General features: G+C 39.9%; 1 protein-coding gene and 1 pseudogene across 1 annotated transcript; one reads left to right on the top strand and one right to left on the bottom strand.

Annotated features, from left to right (window-relative positions):
- The first annotated feature begins 5,164 nt into the window (after window positions 1–5,164).
- LOC132376065 (vascular non-inflammatory molecule 3-like) lies at window positions 5,165–14,692 on the top strand. The gene is given in 7 exon segments (XM_059941612.1): window positions 5,165–5,374; window positions 5,480–5,610; window positions 9,309–9,504; window positions 11,574–11,865; window positions 12,650–13,023; window positions 13,709–13,890; window positions 14,572–14,692. Coding segments are annotated over 7 exon segments (1,506 nt in total).
- Window positions 14,693–17,930: 3,238 nt separating this feature from the next.
- Window positions 17,931–18,541, bottom strand: LOC132376270 (60S ribosome subunit biogenesis protein NIP7 homolog; annotated as a pseudogene).
- Window positions 18,542–22,058: the final 3,517 nt, after the last annotated feature.

Genomic DNA, 22,058 nt, shown 5'->3' on the forward strand with positions numbered 1-22,058 from the left:
GGAAAGCTTCTAGCTCCCGACATTCTCCTCTTCCCTTTTCTCACGAATATAAGGAGTGGTAGCTGCTTTCCTCAGTTATCCTGTGTGTGTTACCTCAGTGTTCCTCTTTTGTCCTTCATTCATCAAATACCTGTTTAACCAAATCCCTATGTTAAATTCTCTTAAAATAACTGGTGTGGATTCTGTTTTCCTGGTTGCATATCGTCTGATACAATGGATAAGACAATATTCGTTTGTCTTCTCTCCTACTGACGAATATGGTGGGCATGGCCAAACCCGCTGCTCTGAAATCTTGGGTAAGCTTGATAATATAGTAAAGGACAAAATGTGGAAGCAGTCAGCTGTGATGCAGTGGTGGTCCCAGGCATGTTGTCATGGCCTCTCACACAGACATCAGTAAAAAAGCAGCAGGCCCATCCTCTGGCTTCCTCTGAGCTGCTATGTTCTTCACTACAGGAGGGCTGCTGAAACCATAAACTTTGGGTGCACCTCTGGGAGAACAGGTTTTGTGGACATTTATATCGTTGATCTCAAATATATACTTTGTGGAACTTATGTGAATTCTCAGTGACAAACTGAATCAAAAGGTAACATCAGCTGACTCTGAATCACCAGTTTCAACAGCCTTTGTCCCTGTATTTGTTTCTATGGTTTAGTCCAGCTCAATGGATGCTTAGGTTTTTTACTTTGGGGTTTTTTACCTATTATACTTATTATTAATATTATTTCCTATTATAAATAAAGCTTCTCTGAGCATTCTTGTACATATCTCCCTGTGCATCTTAAGAAGTCCAACAACTTATTTTGGATTCCTACAACTGGTCAGGAAGGTCTTGTGCTGGATGGTGATGACGAATAAAACAAAAGTTTCTTTTCTAAGAATCTCAGTCTAGGAGACAGAGCATCACCATCATCATTGTCACTCATTATCATAATAATCAAATATTGAGCGAGTAGAATATGCCTCACACTGTGTTCTGCATTTCCAAGTATCTCATTTAATACATGTAATGAACATCACAGAATATTATAATGGGTCAATTTTGCCTTGGAAGACAAGAGAGTTGTCAGAGACCAGTTGGGTAAGTTAATCAGAACATCCTAGGTAGAGACAGTCATGCATACAAAGACATGGAAGAATGGCATGCTGCAAGTAGAGAACAATATATTGAGGCTGGGGGAGGGTAAAAGGAGGAAGGGTAAGGAGAGACAATGAAAAAATTTGAGGCCAGAAAGATAGGCAAGGGCCAGATCATTGAAGCACAGATGAAGTCTGGACTTTATCCTGAAGCTAAAAGACCCATTGAGGGATTTCAGAGTCAAGTATCATGATGAACTAAATAGTTTTAAAAATTACTTTGCACTTTTATATACAGAATGAATAAACAACAAGGTCCTACTGTATAGCACAGAGAACTATGTTCAGTATCCTATGATAAACCATAATGAAATAGAATACAAAAAAAGATTGTATATATTTGTATAACTGAATCACTTTGCTGTACAGCAGAAATTAACACAACTTTGTAAATCAACTAAATTTCCATAAAAAATTACTTTGCTAGTAGTTTGGAGGATAGATAAGAAGGGAAAATTCTAAATGTAGGGTAGCCATATAGGAGACAATTTTAATAGTTCCCTCAGGGTAGTGGTGGCACAATAGCACATTGAGGAACATCAAGGAGGCCAAGGCCAATACAACTGGAGCCAAATGAACATGGAGGAAATCACTAGGAGTTGATGTATGAAGTAATAGAAGGCTGGATCTTGCAGGCATTGCAAGAACTTGGCTTTTTACTCTGAAAAGTGAAGTAGGAGGCCTTTGGAAGTTCTTGAGCAGATTGACACAATTAGTTTTACATTTTAATAGGATCACTCTAACTGCTGTTGTGCAAAAGTAGAAGTGGTACCAGAAACAGGTAGCACGGTATTGGAATAACCCAGGACAGAGATGATGGTGGGCTTGGACCAGAGTTGCAGTAGTGAAAGACCTCCTGATTGAAAGTGTATAGAGTGAGAGACAAAGATAGAAGGAAGGATAACTCCAAGGGCTTTGGCCTCAACAACTGGTAGTTTACAGAAGCCATTAACTGAGATCTGAAAGACTAACTTTAGGAGTGTCGGAAATGGAAGGTCAAAAGCTCAGTTTTGTTTATGTTGATTTGATACGCCTTTATATATCCAACTGGAGATTCTGAGCAGACAAAAGTTTTAGGACACAAAAGTCTGGAGTTCAAGGAGAGGTCTGAGATAGAGATCTTTGAATCACTAACATATAAATGGTATTTAAAGCCACAAAATGGATGAAATCACCTAAGCAGTGAGTGTAGATAGGAACAGAAGATTTCTAAGAATTAGGCTCCAAAGCAAACATCGTTGAGAGGTTAGGGATGATGAGAAGGAAGCAGGAAGAAAAAAGGCCACAAAAAAACTCTGAAGTAAATAAGTACAAAAACCAAGAAGAAAGAATGAGGAAAAGCAGGAAATTGTGGGCAAAGAAAGTGCTTCAAAAATGAGGTAGTGGCAGCTGTGTCAAATGCTGCCAGCATGTCAACTAACTTAGTAATGCAGAGATCAGTGGTGACCTTGACAAGGTGGTGAAGTCATGGGGACAAAATCCTGATGGGAAGGAAGGAATTAAGACAGAGAGTATACGCAACCATGTAGAAGAGTTCTGTTGTACAATAGAACAGAGAAATGAGACGGGAACTGGAAGGGGTTGTCAGATCAAGAGAGGGTTTTGTTTTGTTTTTATTTAAGGTAAGAAATACAACAGGATATTTGTATGCTGATGGAATTAACCCAATAGACAAAGAAAAATTGATGAGAAGGAGGAAGAGAGAGAATTTCTAAAGCAATGTCTTTGGGATCCAGTGAACAAGGATAGGGAAAGGACGTAGAGAGGGGCATGAGCAGTCACTGATAGTGAGAGGAGGGGAGGTGAACTTGATAGGCATGGATGCCGGCAAGTGGATTGATGCTTTGCAGGAGCTTGTGGAAGTCTATTTAGTTGGATAAACAATCCTGGAGTTCAGGAGAGAAGTTTGAGCTAAAGATAGAGACAGTAGTTTTCAGTTCATAGAGGGTAGTTAAAGGTATGAAGTAGAAAAGGATCTGCTATGGGGGCAAGACAGTAGAATACAGAACGAAAACTAATTAATAATGTGACTACTGACCATAAGTGCATTCAGGGTTCAGAGAAGTGAACAGCAACAGAGGTGAGAGGTGAGAAACCTGAGTTGGAAGGTCAGGATTTAGCGAGGAATCAACCCAGGATCAGAGCGGTAGTAAGTGTATTAAAATATAATAAGAAAGGTGGTCTTAGCTAAGAACAGGAAAGATAAAATGGGACTGAGTGGGAGAAGGCTCTGATTGTCTGCCTTGATTTGATATACACATGGGAAGCATTTCACTTAATGAGAGCAAGGGTTAAGGGAACTCAGTAGTTTGCAGTATTGATTGAAGATTAAGTTGGGAGGAGTGAGATCAGAAGGGCTGATGGAGGGCCTGTAAGAGTAACTCTTGGCCACAGAGTCAGGACTCTGATGATAAAAATAGAAAGCAAGTTTTATAATGGATATTGGAACTAACGACCTGGGGAGAGCCAACAAACTTAGAGATTTTATTCTACCGGCCCTTCTCCCCTTTAAAATTTGTACCTTACATATTTAAAGGCAGAATTATATTTATTTTAATACAAAACTTTAGACTCTAAACTTCCTAATCCCACAATAATTTTGAACTGTCATTCAAATTAGGTACTTGAATGTTTACGTTCAAACCTCGTTTAAATAATTTGCACCCACAATCCCTATTCCTTATGTACAAATGAGGCAAAGGCATTACTAACGACACTTGGTAACGAAATATTTAATGCAAGTTTCTATTGATTTCAACATAATAAAAAGTTGGTACACTTCCTGATATTAGGGAGAGTGAAGGGAAATTCCTTTGTTTCTTTTTGCTTCTATTCAGAAAGTCAGGTCGACTGAAGCAACAGGTAGAATTTCAACTTGACATATGAAAATAAGTTCCTTCTCATTGTAAAGCAATTTATCTGTCTTACACAGGTCTCGTCTTGTCCTTGAATAATTTTTTCTGAAATGAATTTGTGTCTGATGGATATTATTTCATAAGGACACATGGAAACTCACCAGGGAGTCTGGGAGAATAAAGGCATATTCAGATAATGAAAAAAAGTTATTAGAATTAAAGGGCTTAAAATTATAGAACTGAAGCAACTAAAGAAACAAAAGGCACAAATATCCCAAACCTACCAGTTTCCCTACATCAGACGAGGCATAAGGAAACAACCTCTTGAAAATTAGATTTTGAGCGATGTGCTAGTATAAGTATTTAGGGAAAAGGGGTTCACTTGAAAAATGAGCATATTCTATAAAGATGAAGAAATTGTATGACCCCAAAGCCTAGCTCCCTGGTTTTCTGCACATAAACTCCACAGCATTAGCTGGGTTCCCGAGAGGTCTGGAGTTTTAACCTGGTGGGCACTTGCCATCATTGATCACGTTATCATCTATCTATGTTTTGCACAGTGTTCAGGTAACGTTCTAATATCTCAGATTATTAGGCGGTCTTTCCCGTGTTTTCTGCTGATAGCCTCTTATAAATGCGAACACTAATGGTCACTGGTCATGAACATTGAGTTCAGTCATTAGCATGTATACTTTGTGAGCCATTTTGTGAGCTCTGTTAAAACCAGGGCTTGCCTAACACTCTGTTCTGTCTCTTACAGCGAAATATGTAAATTTTCACAAATTGTTGCTACGACAGCTCTTACTACAGTGATCCCATATTGGTCCTATTAATGGAAATATTGAACTACCAGGAAAATATATTTTATTAAAAGAAAAGAGTTTAACAGCCAGTGTGTTTTGGAATGGGGTGGACTAATCTGGTTGGCTCATTAACTCCACTTTTAGAGTTGGGTCGACCTCTGAACAATGCCAACAACAGCATCGGACACTTGAGTCAATCTGATTATGTACTTCTTTCACAATATTCTTTCTCAACCCCGTGCTGCGTAATCTATTCATGAGCAAGTGAAGATAGGTGGTAGCAGACAGGAAGGTCTTCAACATAAAAGTTTTTCCAGTGATACAAAGTACAAGAATCTGAGTTTATCAAAGTGCACTAAGTTTCAGCTATGATTATATCATATTTTCCAAAATGTGGTGCTGTTTTAGCCCTCTTTGTCCTGAGTGCTGGTGCACTGGACACTTTTATCGCTGCAGTGTATGAGCATGCTGTTATGTTACCAAACAGAACAGAAACTCCTGTGCCAAAAGACGAAGCTTTGCTCCTGATGAGCAGGAATATAGATGTCCTAGAGAAAGCAGTTAAACTGGCAGGTATTGCCCTTTCTACACTGGCTGGGATATTGGAAAGGAAATTTGGAACTTGATAAGAATGTGAGTGTTTAGAATTTGGGAGAAACTTTTTTGCTCCTACTTGTTTTGAGCAGGGTGCACATATCATTGTGACCCCAGAAGATGGACTTTATGGCTGAGTCTTCACAAGGGAGACCATTTATCCCTATCTGGAGGATATCCCAGATCCTGAAGTGAACTGGATTCCATGTGGAGACCCCCAGAGATAATATCATTACCCTTTGATTTTTTTTTAACATCTTTATTGGAGTATAATTGATTTACAATGATGTGTTAGTTGCTGCTGTATAAACAAAGTGAATCAGCTATATGCATACACAGATCCCCGTATGCCTCCCTCTTGCGTCTTCCTTCCACAACATTTGTCTAAAACCAAAGGGTAGCAAGAGGAAGCAGCTGCCCTTTGATTTTAAACAAGTGTAGTGATATTGTAACAGCAAGTTCAGTAAGCTTGACTAGTATTCCTGCTGACAAACAATCAGTCTGTGGCACTGGATTTAGACTTCTCTAATTCTTCATAATGTGTACCATCTGGCTTGTCTCCTGTTTGGTAAATGACTTGAGAGGATGATGTTTGGTTGGTTATTTATTGTAGTTTTCTTTCATGAATAGTATGTGTACACACAGTTTTTATAACAGATGTGCTTAATTGGGTTTCAACAAAGTGAGAAAGTTGTGATATCTAGGACTTACGTTCTCAAATGTAAGTAAGCAGGTCCACCCATGAACACCTGCCTCCTCTGCAGGAATGGTAAAAAGATGAATGGGTTTATGTTCCCAAAGGGCTTTGATATTGGCATGCAATGTAATCAGTACTGTGAGCGGAAATTGCATAGGACTTGAAAAAGGAGGTGCTTTTTCTGAGACCACATTCTTCCACCTCCTGACTGAGTGACGTGGGACAGACAAACTATTGACATCTCGGTTTCTTTATCTGTAAACCAGGGATAATAAAATTTCCTCTCCTACTTTACTTTACAGAGTAGACACGCAGTATAGGGAATTCCTTGCTTGTCCAGTGGTTCGGACTCCATGCTTTCACTGCTAAGGGCCTGGGTTCAATCCCTGGTTGGGGAACTAAGATCCCGCAAGTCGAACAGCGTGGCCAAAAAAAAAAAAAAAAAAAAAACAAAACCCCAAAATGAGAGCAAAGTGAAGTAATACATAGAATCTATATACTATGGTGCCCTCTTCAGTGTTAGCTCTCACTATTACTTTTTTTTAACAGAAGGAGCGGGATCTGAACTTTTGCTTTCTTGTCCTTCAAGAAATTTAATAATTGTTTATAGCTGTAGTTTAGGCATAAGTTTCTTAAAGAAAATCTGTATAAAATATAAGAAAGATTTTTGAAAATAAATTATTTTAGGTGTATTTACTTTTTAAAATAGTTCATATGTAATCCCTTTAACTGGCAAAATCAATGCATTAAAAAGTAATTTAATTTGCTAATTTTAAATTTACATGCCTCTGTTCAGAACTATTATCTAGCACACAAAAAAAGAAACTTCTTAAATAATTTTGACCACTTGAAATCAGTTGGAAAGTCAAGTCCAATGTTGCAACATAAGAGCTCTATTACGTGAGTCAGGTCTCACCCCGGGATTGTCACCTTTGGAAAATTTTTCTCTGAATGTTGCACAGTCTGTGTTTATAGTAATCACGTAATTATGACTCAGTTTCTACTTGATTATGGGGCTTTTCCCAGAGCAGGAAGGACTCATTATTTGCAGTAATTCGAGAGGCTTATACTGAAATACACTCTATTTGCCTTGGCTGATAAAACTGACTTTCTTAGGGGAAAGATGTCCTGAAGCCTGATAATTAGTCTCTGATGAATTATTGTAAGTAGGGAAGGTAGGTGACTGATGGAACTTTAATATTACTGAGGCTTGCAGAAACTTACTCAAATGGCAAGCTTTCAACTCTGTGTTGTAGAAAAGAAAAATCCAGTATTTAATAGAATGCTAATATTGGTAAAGAGAGCCACCGTTTCTTTCCTAGTGTCATTTATCCCTAAAAGGGGTAATAAAATTCCACAGTCATCCTTGTGTATTTAAGTACTATCATTTAGAATACTGACACATGTCATTCTTCCTGGGCTTTCCCCATGAGGAACTAATAGGAAACATTAAAGTACCCTAATTATTTAGCCAAAAAAAAAAAAAAAAAGAAAACCAAAATAAAATATATAATACTTTTATTAAGGCCTTAATGAATATGAATGTTGACAATATTACCCTGCTTTTCCAGAAGGCAAAATAAAAGAAATGGTCACAATCTCTTCTTTCTATTCAAAGATTAGTTCAACATCAATTGCAAAGGGACTGAGAAACCATGGAGAGTCTGAATGGTCTCTACAAGCAATCAAGTCATCAGTGTTCTGGGCTGTCTTCTTGTAGTTACAAAATCCATAATGGCCATTATTTATTTATTGAGCACCTGCTTGGTTCCAGAATCTGTACCTGGTACACTATGCACATTATCTCATTCAATTTATGTAGCAGGTATAACTATTCCCATTTTATTTTATGATTATTTTTTTGTTTGTTTCTTTTTATTTATTTATTTATTTATTTTTGGCTGTGTTGGGTCTTCGTTGCTGCGTGTGGGCTTTCTCTAGTTGCGGCAAGCGGGGGCTACTCTTTGTTGCAGTGCGCGGGCTTCTCACTGCAGTGGCTTCTCTTGTTGCAGAGCATGGGCTCTAGGCACATGGGCTTCAGTAGTTGTAGCACGCAGGCTCAGTAGTTGTGGCACGCAGGCTGTAGAGTGCAGGCTCAGTAGTTGTGGCACACGGGCTTAGTTGCTCTGCGGCATGTGGGATCTTCCCGGACCAGGGCTCGAACCCGTGTGCCCTGCATTGGCAGGCGGATTCTTAACCACTGCGCCACCAGGGAAGTCCCTATTCCGTTTTAAATATGAAGAAAAGAAGGGAGCTTAAGGTTTCACAATTGGTAATTAGCCTGGCTGGAATTCAAACACAGCCATTTCCACTGAGCCACGCTAACGGAATGGACTCTTGAGTGCCTGGAAGCACCATCTTATACTTGAAATTTCCAGTGACTAGTGAATCCACTTCTTAGCGTGTTCTGGTTGCTAGAAATTTTAATCTTATTTTCCACTGAAATCATCTATCTATAACTTCCTTTGGGGTTCATACTGCACCTATCTTATATTAAGATACATGACTCATCTTCTTCAAATTAGAGTCTTTCAATTATTTGAAGCCAGCTATAATCCCACCTATTTCCTCACCTCAATCCCCTCTTATTTCTAGGGTAAATATCCCCAAGGTGGGTGGTTTGGGCATTACTCTGAAAAACAATTTCATAGTCTGTATTTATCCCAGGGTTTCACACAAGGACCCTCTAAGATAGAAGGGAAGCTATTGTGTTGCACTGACAAATGGGGACACTGAGACTGCATAGTGAAATCCTTTTTTCCTTTTCTTTTCTTTCCTTTTTAAAAATATTTCTGGTACCTAATGCTGCATTTGTTCTCTGTAGAAGATGATCTGCCTGGGACCAACTCTATACTGCCTTCTAGTAGGACTGTGGCTTGGATTATGGAAAAGGTCCTCCCCATTAGAAAAGTGTTAAATTTCAAGTCCTTCATTTGTGTTCCTGGGAGAACATCATAAGAAAATATGTTGCTTCTCTTCTTTCTCCTCTTCCCCCTCAATTTGCTCTGTGCTTCAGTCTTGCACTACCATCTTGAATCTGCCAATTAAAAAATAGGTTAGTTTTCATAAAGAAGATTGTATTACATGTGAGTTTTTAAATCTTTACTGTTGATTCTTAACCTAGAGCTGTTGTGTGTTATAGGTAACGGGCAAATAAAATGTCACTTTGGAAGTTCCAAAATCACTAACACACAGTGAGTTTAAGGCAATATCTATTGAATTAGGTTTGGCCACAGCCCAGTGCAAGAAAGGCTCAGCTGTCTGGCCAAGAACAATTCTATCTACATTGTGGCAAATATTGGGGACAAGAAGCCATGCAATGCCAGTGACCCTCAGTGTCCCCCTGATGGTCGTTACCAATACAACACTGATGTGGTGTTTGATTCTGAGGGTAGGCTGGTGGCCCACTACCACAAGGTGAGAATTACTTGTGTCTTAGCTAAGCTCGATTTACTTCTTTTGTTTGTGATAGCTAGGTATACTTGTCTGTGAATGCTGGTGAGGGAACTGTTGTGAATGCGTTTCTGAATTATTACACTTAGTTGAAAAAGGGATTTAACTTACTTTAATTTCGTATAAGGGTTCTGAATTTGAATTAGTCATAAAATAGAATCTAGCAGACTATTAAAGCAGATGTGCTAATAGCTGCACGAGGATTTTAGTATTCACTGAGAAAGGAGAAATGCTCAGTTTCATCACAAGATTTAGTACTAGAGTTAGTTTTTTGACCCAATTTGTTGACATTTGGTATTAAGCTGTAGTCATTCATTTCATTAGGACTTTTTTGATTGCAATGATAGAAAAACCCCCCAACTGAAATTGGCTTAAAAAACAACAACACAGAATTTCCTTGCTTAGGTACCTGAGAAAATATAAATCATAGAAAGGGTAGGTCTAGTTTCCGATGCAGTCTGTCCCTCAGAGGCCCAGAAGATGTCAGCCATCCCTCTAGCTCTCTTATTCCTTTGTAACAACTTTTTCCCAGGATGACTGTCCTTTCAGAAGCCACACGGCTGCTCATCACAAAGCACGTATCCTAATAGCAACAAAATCCGGAGGAAGACTGCATTTGTCTTTCCTAGAAACCCTGCAAAAACCTTAACCTTCCTTGACTCCAAATCAGCCACATGCCGCCCTCGAGTCGATCAGCTGGGGATGAAGGATGGGCTACCCCCTGAGCCGAGGGCCGAGGAGCTTGGGATGCTCACTGGTCGGGTGGGGGTGGGGTGTTGCCTGAGCACATATGCACACATCAGGCCAAATAAAAACGTGAGCAGAACATAAGGCTGTTCTCCCGAGCCCAGGGTAGTTGGAGTTTGGGAGCAATAATCAGGCTGGAAAAAAAATTCTAACGGCTTACTAATTGACAAGGTTTAGCTATTACATTGTCTAAATTAAGTTCCAATTATATAAACCTAGCTGTACCATGGGGAGACATGACAAAGTTTATTTTATGACCGTTTATTTTATTACCGTTTATTTTATTACCGTGTTAGACTTCACACGGACAGTGCTGTTGGTATTTAAAGAATAGAGTGGAAAACAATCAGAAATTTGTGAGGTTCAAAATTTCAAGTGATTTTAAGACAAATATTCACCTTTTAAATATCATTTGTAGGGGCTTCCCTGGTGCCACAGTGGTTAAGAATCTGCCTGCCAATGTAGGGGACACAGGTTCAATCCCTGGTCCGGGAAGATCCCACATGCCACGGAGCAGCTAAATCCATGCGCCACAACTACGGAGCCTGTGATCTAGAGCCCGCGAGCCACAACTACTGAGCCCACGTGCCACAACTACTGAAACCCATGCACCTAGAGCCCGTGCTCCACACCAAGAGAAGCCACCGCAATGAGAAGCCCGCGCACCACAATGAAGAGTAACCCCTGCCCGCCACAACTAGAGAAAGCCCGTGCACAGCAACGAAGACCCAACGCAGCCAAAAATAAATAAATTAATTAAAAATAAATAAATATCATTTGTAGATATGAACTCATTGGTTGATTCATAGGTTGTGGGAAAATGAAGTGTTCTGATGAATGTCACAGTGAGAAAACTCACAGACAGTGGTATACTGGGTATAATTTACACTAATTTATGTGTAACAGTTTTTTTTTTTGTTTTTTTTTTTTTTTTTTATAGCTACTTTATTTATTTATTTATTATTTATTATTGGCTGTGTTGGGTCTTCGGTTCGTGCGAGGGCTTCCCTGGTGGCGCAGTGGTTGAGAATCTGCCTGCTAATGCAGGGCACACGGGTTCGAGCCCTGGTCTGGGAAGATCCCACATGCCACGGAGCAGCTGGGCCCCTGAGCCACAACTACTGAGCCTGCGCGTCTGGAGCCTGTGCCCCGCAACGGGAGGGGCTGTGTAACAGTTTTAAGTATGCACACCAACACGCGCACGAGAAAAGATTTTGAAGATATTGATCACTTCTATCTGACAGTTTTCTTACTAATCTTCCCCTTCTTTGCGTTTCGCTTAACAGTACAATCTTTTTGCACCTGAAATTCAATTTGATTTCCCCAAGGATTCAGAACTTGTGACTTTTGACTCTCCCTTTGGGAAGTTTGGCATTTTCACTTGCTTTGACATATTTTCTCATGACCTAGCTGTGATGGTGGTGGAAGAGTTTCAGGTTGACAGCATTCTCTACCCCACGGCCTGGTACAACACGCTGCCCCTCCTCTCGGCGGTCCCCTTCCACTCGGCATGGGCCCGAGCCCTGGGAGTCAACCTGCTTGCTGCCAATACCCACAACATGAGCATGCACATGACACGTACCTCACCCTGGTTCTGCCCCAACAGGTAGCCACAGTCTTGGGAAGCCTTCCTTCATTTTCAAGCCATGCTTTTCTTTAAAGATTCTTCTATTAACTCCAACGTCACAAAATTAATAAGAGTATGGGCTTCTATACCAACATTATTTAAGGAACATTATTCCTGGGAGTAAAGAAGAAGGCAAACATTATATTCTCAATTTCACGCGAGGGGAAATCGGAGTTAGAGAGAATTCAAGTTACATAAAAAAAGCAAAGCCAGAGCTAAAGAATGCTGCAGCTAACATCCATGAGTAATATTGAAATAAATCTTGCTGTTGAGGTGATAAAATCACTTTAGACTTAATCAGGTTTTTAGAGTTTATCCTTTATGGTATCCACTTTCAAGGTAAAGCAGCCTCCCCTCTTGACTGGTTTGTTGTTCACTGATCCAGGTGAAGAATCTCAAACACAAATAAATTAGATAGGTTAGTGGAGAGCTAAAATTGTTCTTCATGTTTGAGAAATTTTCTGGTTTACTGTTAAGTTGGCTAAAGAAAGGGGAGTTTAAGTTAAAAAAAAAAAAAAAAGCTATCAAGTCATATAGTTTCAGTGTAAGCAGTCCCATACGGAAGACTCAGAGTCAAATTGGAATTTAGGTCAATGTAAAGCTCTCTCCCTCCTTATCTTGAAAATGCTTATGCTTTCATAACTTTATATTTCAGTTCCTACGGAAGTGATTCTATTAGTTTGTCACCATGCAAAATTTGAAGCCAATATTTGTGTTTCTTTATGTCACCCGTAGACAGTGGAATCTACTCACCGGAGGCTGTCAAGGTGTATTACTATGACATGGAAACAGAGAGTGGCCAGCTGATGCTCTCAGAATTGAAGTCCCGGCCTCGAAGAGAAGCCATTTACTCTGCAGCTGTTCACTGGAGTGCTTAGGCCAGAGGTGTCAAGCCATTCTCATCTGAACGGTTGAGTTTTCCAGGGATGACTTATTTTGATGCGTTCACCTTCACCAAGCTTAAGAGACACACAGGAAATTACACAGTTTGTCAGAAAGACCTGTGTTGTAACTTAACTTACAAGATGTCTGAGAAACGAACCAATGAGGTGTATGCACTAGGTGCCTTTGACAGACTTCACATGGTAGAAGGCCAGTATTACTTACAGGTAGAAACACCCGAATATGTTAGAATGGCTCTTTTACTGATTTGTCTTCAAGGTCATCATTGCATTTCTTTAAGAATTGTGCTGGATTCAGTTAATTGGAATGGTGTTATATTTGTCACTGACCTTTTCTGCCTAGAACACATTATTTGTTCAGTCTTAGTGAGAAGAGAATTAGAGCTGCAAGGTAAAAACATGAAGCAGATTGATTAGTTCTCAGCAGACTGGGTTCAAGTTTAAAAAGCTACAACCCCCATATACTCTCTTTTTCTGTCAGGTAACTTTAGAGCTGTGTTTTGCAAACTGTCTTCAACTAGAGTCCAGAGCAAGAAGTCCATTTCACATCATAAACAAGCGCAGTCAAGATGTATGACTGAGTTAAAAGAGATACTTAATTGAAACAAACATTTTATAAAATAATTCAAATCAGAATTAGAAATAGCTATAATTATATCCAACATACTCTAATTTTGAAAATTCTAGTCTACTCCATTTTGCTTCATTGCAAAAAGGGCTAATCTTGACTCACTAAATTAATTTTAGGATTCACTAATAGATTATGAGCTGCAATTGAAAAAAAAAACTACTTAAGAGGCAACCTAACAAATATTCTTCTATTCTTTGAAATTGTATTTTTAGCTGAGAAAATATTTCCAAGATTTCCAACCACTTTTCTTTTCCTACACAGGTATGCACATTACTGAAGTTTCAAACCACTGACCTGAGAACTTGTGGAGAGCCTGCAGGGTCAGCTTTTACCAAGTTTGAAGAATTCTCCCTCAGTGGCACATTTGGAACAAGTTATGTTTTCCCACAGATCGTTCTTAGTGGGAGTCAGCTTGCCCCTGAAAGACATTATGAGGTAGGAGATTTTCAGGAGAATAAATTCCTTTGAACAGATGCAGTAGACTGGCCTAATGAAAATCGTTGAAATAATGGGACTACATGGCAACATTGTCGTTCACCTTATTCAAGCAACTTATACAAAGAAACTATGATATGGAAGACAAGTTGTGGTTCTAGACTGTCCTTAGGATGTGGTGGAGAATTTGGGGTTTATTTTTCTACATAAATGTGATTTTGAGATCCAAGGGAACAAGGAAATTACGGAAGAATTAAAATAAAAATATTGATTGCCAATGATAACCGGCAACAAATGTTTTCTTTTTTTGCATAGTGGAGAAGGTCCAAGTTGAATACATTAAATAATGCATCTATAACTTATTTCATGGGTACATTATTCTGAGTAGTTATAATAATGATAGTAATAATTGATACTTTGTATAGTGTTTCATGAATTAAAAAAAAAACACTCGTTTTTATACATTATTTTACTTAATCCCCAGGGCAATAGATTTATTTGCTACACGTTCATCCTAAGTCCCTCTGATACTATTGGACATGTAGAGCTGAAACAGGGGTCTTCTGACTCCAAATTTTGTGTGCTTTTGTTCATGTTGCTTTTAGAATGATGTTGTCAGAGAAGGCTTCTGGGCTGGAACCAACTCTGCATTGAAGTTAATCCTTTGCTTTCTTTGATCGGGTTTCAGGAGATGGACGTCTGCAGAGCCGAGGCGGAGCCCCTTTGCCTTTCTTGGTTCTGGCCCTGTATGGAAGAGTGTTTGAGAGGGACCCTCCGCGCTTAGGGCAGGGAACTGGGCAACTACCATGATCCCCTTCACCGCCATCCTTTCAGGATTAGCCTGGAAAAGAGAGAGGGAAAAGAGAGAGTCTTTAGTGTCTGTTTAGAAGAGATGTCATCACTTTGCTGAAACAACAAACTTAAGAAGATTTAAAAAGCAATGGGGGCTTCCCTGGTGGCGCAGTGGTTGAGAATCTGCCTGCCAATGCAGGGGACATGGGTTCGAGCCCTGGCCTGGGAAGATCCCACATGCTGCGGAGCAACTAGGCCCGTGAGCCACAACTACTGAGCCTGCGCGTCTGGAGCCTGTGCTCCCAACAAGAGAGGCCGCAATAGTGAGAGGCCCGCGCACCGCGATGAAGAGTGGCCCCCACTTGCTGCAACTAGAGAAAGCCCTCGCACAGAAACGAAGACCCAACACAGCCAAAAATTAATTAATTAATTAATTAAATTTTTTTTTTAAAAGCAATGGACGTGTGTGCACATTTTACATATTCATTTCTGGGAGCTGCATGCATCTTCTGTGTGGGTACACTTAAGTATGTGTCAGTATGTCTATGTATAGTGCAACATGTATTTATGGGAGGGGAGCCTAAAAGAGTCCTTTTGTGGTAACTTCTCTAATATATGCAAATATTGTGTCTCTCATTTGTAAATGCACAGGGTAAGCGTTGAAAATGCGGAGGGTATTTGGTCCTAGTCTTTAGGATACAGGAAGTTAAAAAACAAGGGTATCTTTTAAAGTAATTATGTATGACTTTTATAACAAATTAAAATTGTTCCATTATCTCTTTATTCTATTTTTATGGAATATTTGTATGGAAATTAGATACTTGTGAATGGAAATTTAAAAAGAGATAAATGAATAAATGATCTCCTTCAGACCACACGCTGTTTCCTTCTGAAATTATTCTTTCCTAAAATTTACCCAATCCTGGTTAAACCCCCTCATACTCATGGATTTGTTGCAGTCTGTGCCAGACAGGAGCTTCCTCAGAAAAGGCTACCCTGTTACCTTTCTCCCGGTTACCTTTGGTCCCTTGACCCTGGCACCCTGAATCCTTTCCCTGGTTTGTCACTTATTAACTCTGGGAAGAGACACACATGAGAGCAGGAGGGCTCTCTAGGATGTGTGGGAGAGGTTGAGGATCACTCTGAGTTTGGGGACACCTTTCCCTTCCCTTAAAACATATGACAACTGCTTTCCTAATCTTTTCCCAGGTGTTTATTTCTGCTCGGTTTAATTCAATCCAGTTCCAGGAAGCCAGAGACATTCTGGGCAGCAGAAAATGCCCTTTGTCTCTTTGTTTCCATTTTACTCGGAATCTCTCTCCAGGGGCTACAACACTCGATATCTAGGATGCTACCGATGCCCTAGACTCCTCCGCTTGTGCAGGACGTGACCTTCTTCCCCACAATGGCCTCATGTTGGTTCTTTCTAGGCTTCTCTCTCTCTTCTAGACAGTTGTTGGAGCTTGCATTAGTACCTGGTGGCTCTAGCTTCCTCACCGCCCCTCACCCCAGCCATCTTATATAAGCTGACCTCTGCCCTTCTCTAGTACTGGGGTGTTCTCAGCTCTTACTCACTGGGACTAAACAACCCAGTGCCCCTCTGAAAGTCGTTTTGGCCCTTATCTTTTAATATCCCACGTCTTTTATTTCTTTGACGGCTTTTTTTGTCTCTCACCCTTCTCCCCCTAATTCTCATTTTATTTACTATGACTTATAAATGAGGACCTTGCTAGACTCAGCCCTCACAGCTGTGTCTTCCTCATTGAAATTCTTTCTTTGGAGAGTGAAGCCACTCTTCTGGCTTCAACTAGTGTTTCTGAGGCAGCAGAGTATAATTCACTGGTAGGCAAAAAAAAAAATTTTTTTTCATGAGAGACAGTTCAAGCCACATAATAATGATTTGAGGCTATATTAAAAAAATAAAAGTTTTATTAAGTCTTATGGCAAACATACATTCTTACAATGTAAACAACTTTATCAATCAGATTAATGTCAATAGGAAATTAACACAGTGTTCTAGCCATTAAATATATATATATATATATTTTGTAATTGAAAAATGCTTTATTTTTAGAGATGTCACCTTTGGAATTTAAATTAAGCCGTATATGCACTAAAGAAATTGCTTTACAATACAGGTAGTAAAATTTTTTTTGTCTGTGATATGTTTTTCACTAAAAAATATTTTAATATTTCTAAAAATAATTTTGGAAGGCATGGGAGAAGGATGGAGGAACTAAATTATTATTTCAGGGTCTCTGATTAGTGCTTTTTGTCCAGTCCAGTCAGGTAATTTAAGATTTATAAGAATATATGTATAAATGAATCACTTTGCTGTACACCTGAAACTAACACAATATTGTACATCAACTATACTTCAATAAAAAATTTTTTTTAATTTAAAAAAAAACCAAAAGATTTATAAGAGAAATTGTTTTAGAAATCAAGGTGATAGAAATAACATTCAGCCTGGGATCATACCATTCAAGAAAAAGAGCAAGAAAACCACTTGTAAAAACCAAGATAGTATAATCAAAGTATATTCATAAGATCCTACTCTTAGTAACAGAAACACTCAGTATAAACATTACAAAAATAATTCTTACCATTTATTCAACACTATCATTTGCCAGGCACTGTGCTAGGTGCTTTACGATCATGATTTCTAATTCTAAAAACTATTCTTAGGAAGACGGCTAAGCTGTTTTTTGAACCAGAAGAAGGAAATGAAGCTTATTAAAGTGTAATGACTCATCTAAGGTTATATAGCTGGTAGATGTGAGAACTGGTGTTTGAGTCCAAGTTTTTTTTCCACGCTACACAGCACCTACCATATAGAAAATTGGCAGAATAAACTGCTCTTACTATTTTATCCAAATTTCATTTGTAAAATCCCAGACACGACCTACTATTCTGATGGCAATATCTATCTTTCATAGTATTTATAAATAATTAAGAGAATTCATTACGTTCTTATCATGTGTTTGGAAAACAGTGTTATCACAGATAACAATAATACGCTATTCTTGTCCTCAGTTCCAACAATTTAGAACCTGTTACTCAAAACAAGAAGCCCTCTGATTCAAGTATAAAACACAGTATTCTAGTTAGTCATAATCACAAAGATCCAAAACCCCGTTTTTGAGCCATTTCTGCATAATAAGAATCCAGCCTGCATTTGTCCATAATAGAATATTAAACTAAGAAGTCCCTGAAGAGGTCACAGTGTTGACAAAATTCAGCATGATGGTGGAGGCTACACAGACACAGGAAACAAAGCTAGGCCCTTTCACACAGCCACAAGTCCTCGCGATGATTTCGTTTTAAGTCAATGTCTCTTCATGCCGCACATATTCCCCAACGTCTGCTTGATGAAATACCACAATCGCCATGGGGTCTACTTTCCTGCAGTCTTGTATAGACTTTGCTGCCATCCCAAAGCCTAAAGGGATGTCTGCCATGGAGTACACCACGACTCCCTGGTACCGAGAAGTATTTTCAGCGATTCGACCAAGTCCAGATTTCAGCACATGGTTCCCATACAGGAAGGATTGCTCTGCTCCAGGTTTTATCCACACTTTATACTTGGCATAGGGTGCTAGGTAATCCAGAGCTGTGATGTGCAACCGAAACTTGTGGGTCTTGGTGAATTTTCCAAAGCACGTCCCCAGCAACACCAGCTTGTCACCGGAGATATTGGCGGCCAACTTCCAAAATCTTCTCACTCACGTAGTACCCCTGGTCGTTGTGCATCCTGAAACAGTAGGTGCCGTCGGGCCTGTCGACCAGCAGCTGAAGATTCTCCCAGATGTATTTTGCTATCTTCTCAAACATTACACGCGTCTCCTCTTCATTCAGAGGCCTCATTTTCCTGGGTTGGAACGCCGGATCCTTATGCCTCAGTAGCCATTAAATATTAATATCTAGGTGCATATATTTAGAAGCAATAAAGAGATAGATTTCTAATCTTTTATCACACACACTAGAATTCTGGCTCTGATCCTACATCTGATTACCAGCTATGATTTTGCAGTGTGGATTTTTTCCCAACACCACCTAGCAAATTTCTGACACCAGCTGGGTGTCCAAGAGTTCAATTCAATTCTGACACCATCTACCTGCAGATAACGTTAGATCCCACAAGACTGCCCTCTCCCCATGTCAGACTCTGGTTGCAAGCCCAGATTGCCCCCTGTCCTTCTGACCAACTGGCTGTAGATTAGAAGTTTCATGGACCTTCTCCTTAGGTTTGATGAATTTCCCAGGGTTCTCAGAGAACTCAAACAGTTTACTTACTTGATTACCAGTTTATGACAAAAGGATATAACTCAGTAACAGTCAGATGGAAGAGATGCGTAGGGTGAGGTATGGGGAAGGGGCTCTGAGATTCCATGCCCTCTGGAGCATGCTACTCTCTCTACGTGTCTTCCTGTTCACAAACCAGAAAGCTCTCTGAACCCCATCATGACATAGGTATGACTGATTAAACCATTGACCATTGATGATTAAAGCCAGTCCCTAGTTCCTCTCCCCTCTCTGGAGGTCAGGGGGATGCAACTGAAAGTTCCAAGCTTCTAGTCACTTCGTTGATTCTCCTGGCAACCAGCTCCCAGCCTTAGGTGCTTTCCAAGAGTCACTTCATTAACAAAACAAAAGACATGTTTATTGCCCTCATCAAAGAAAATTCCAAGGATTTTAAAAGCTCTGTGGAGGATAAAGACCAAATATATATTTCTTATTATGAGTCACAATACTGCACATAAAACACGTGTGTGTGCACAGATATACACACGTGTTCAAGTGGCTCCTCAGAGTCCACCAGACGTCCACAATTCTCATCTCATCTCATCCTCAAAACCACCCTGTGAGATCAGCATTTTGTTGACCTCCCTTAAATCAGCTGGATCAGCTGGGAAGATAACTGATAAGAGAAATAAACTATCCAGTGTCCCACAGCAAACTAGTGGCAGTGCTGGGACAAGAATTAGTCTAATCCCTTAAATGCCACATTTATTGTTTCTTTTGCGTACCTGTAGGCAGATAGGATAGGGGGTCCCCGGAGGAAAAGAACCAGACCTAGCTTTCTTAACATGAGAGAAGCCATTTTAGACCTAAGCCATTTTGTAATCTAAGCCTGGCCACAATGCTTGTCTTTGCAGAAGAATAGGTCTCGGTAGATAATGGTTTTAAGGGAACAAAGGAATTAAAGAAAAAAACAGCTCTTACCAGGCCAGAAGATAACCATATTGGAGACAATATATCAGTTGTAAAGACTACCAGTTCTGTTTCAAAAGTAAAGATCAGCCTTAAGCACATTCTTGAGCTGTTTTGCAGGATCCAAACCCCCAATGAGCACTCAACCACCAGGCTGACTAGAACCTAAGTAAGGATGATGCTGACCTTTCCTAACCCTCCTGACTTCAGTCAACTAGAGCCTGGACTCTGCCAACCTTGGTCCCTAGTCTGTGCTGAATTCTTCTTTGCTCAGGGCCCTTCAGGAATATGAATGTGCCCTTAGCTTAAAACTTCCCCAATTTTGCGGTTTGGGAGACATTGCATTGGGAAATATCCCCGGTGTTCTTCTTACTTGTTGGAAGTAAAAAATCCTTCCTTCTGCTCTTTGGCTTGATTGCATCTTTTGGCTCAACATCCACCAAGAGGCAAACCCAGTTTGGGGGTAACATTAGGGGTCAGGAGATTCAGCTCAGGCATCATAGCGGAGGCTATTGGTGTCCCACCAGTTCTAATTTAAGCTGATGGCATTCTACTGCAAGAACCACAATTGTCCACCTAAAGGCTTCTCCCAGCTGGTATGTGCCAAGGTAGGCCAGAAAGGCCAGCTTGATGTAGTAGTAAATGTCGGGGGAGGGGAAGGGTTCTATAGCCCAGTGATTAAATCTCTGTCTTGTAGTGGGCTTGTGTTCCTGGGCTGTGACCTTCACAAGTGTTTCTTAGCTGTTTCCTTTCCCCATAGTTGAGACAGGCAAGCTAGAGGGGATTAGAGATAGGGTTTCCCCGGCCCCCAGGAAGGTTAGGCTCTAGTAAGTTGTTTCCATGGAAGGCAGGCTTTGGTTAAGAGGACAGAATGCTCCAGACTTACTTCAAAGTAGGTGTATTTTTCCTCCTCCTAGAAGAAGCACAAGGAGTTTTATTTGCTCATTATTCGCCCAGAAAACCTGGTTGGGCTTCTGGAGTAAAAGTCACAAAAGTGTGAGGGCCCCCCTCACACTTTGATTTGTCCTGTGAGTCCAGTTCTCTGATGTACCTAAAAAAGTTGCTGTTTTTCAGTTGTTCAGCTTTTTTCTTATTGAGAAAATGGTAGAGATGACTTGCAAGCTCTTTCTATATCAGACTAGAAACACAATGGAAGCTTCTTATTTAATATTTTTATTCTAATAAGATCAAAGAAGTAATTTTTTTAATCTCCTGGTGACTCATTCCAGTTTTAACTTTTCTTTCAGAGCTTCCTTTATAAATTCTTATGGAATGACTGCATCTCCTTGTAAAAAATTAATCAACAGAAACCTCAATTAAATAGAGCTGGAAGACCAGAAGGCGGAGTTCTCGTGCCCCGTGACAATAGCAGAGCCAAACAGGAAGAAGACCACTTCTCTTCTTCCTGGCAAGGACTCAGCCAAGGAAAAGCCATGGACTTTTTGTTTACTCTAGCCCTCTCAGCTTCCTTTTTCTCTCTATGTAAGCATTCTCCTTCCCTTGCCGTGCGGGGGCTCACCATGGTGGCAGATCCTGAATTGTAGTTCTCTGCAGATCCCGGATAAACCCATCTTTGCTGGAGAAAGATCTGGTAGTCTGTTTTGGGTCAACATCCTTGTGAAGTATGTGTATCCCAGCCACCTGGGAAGGGAAAGCCCAAAGGAGGTCAGCAAGCAGAGAGAGCTGGTATTTGCTATAGACTTAGGAAGACCAGGCAAACACAGCCTCCTGGCTACTTTGGCAGCCACAGAATAAATTTACTGTAGTCCTGAAGTAAAAAAAAAAAAAAATCATACATACCCATCTGCAAATTGAACTATAAAAACACCATCCAAAGTGAAATCTAAAAACAAAACAAATAATCATAAACACTAATTCTGTAAATATAAAATATGTTATACTTAATTCACAAGTAAAATAAAATTTGCCTACTTATTCCATACCAAAATCTATAAGCTCTTTTTCTATTTTCTATTATTTTCCTCTCTTCTCTCTCCCTCTCTCTCCCTCTTATTCTCCCTCTCATTCTTTATACTCCCCTCTCTATGCCTCGTATGGTATGCAGCCTCTAAGATGGTCCCCAATGATCCCTGCCTCATTCATGCCCTTGTGTAGTCCCCTCCCAACAAGTGTACTGACTTGCTTTTAATGAATACAATACAACACAAAT

This window comes from Balaenoptera ricei, chromosome 12 (assembly GCF_028023285.1).
Source record: "Balaenoptera ricei isolate mBalRic1 chromosome 12, mBalRic1.hap2, whole genome shotgun sequence".
In the NCBI taxonomy this organism is placed as follows: domain Eukaryota; kingdom Metazoa; phylum Chordata; class Mammalia; order Artiodactyla; family Balaenopteridae; genus Balaenoptera; species Balaenoptera ricei.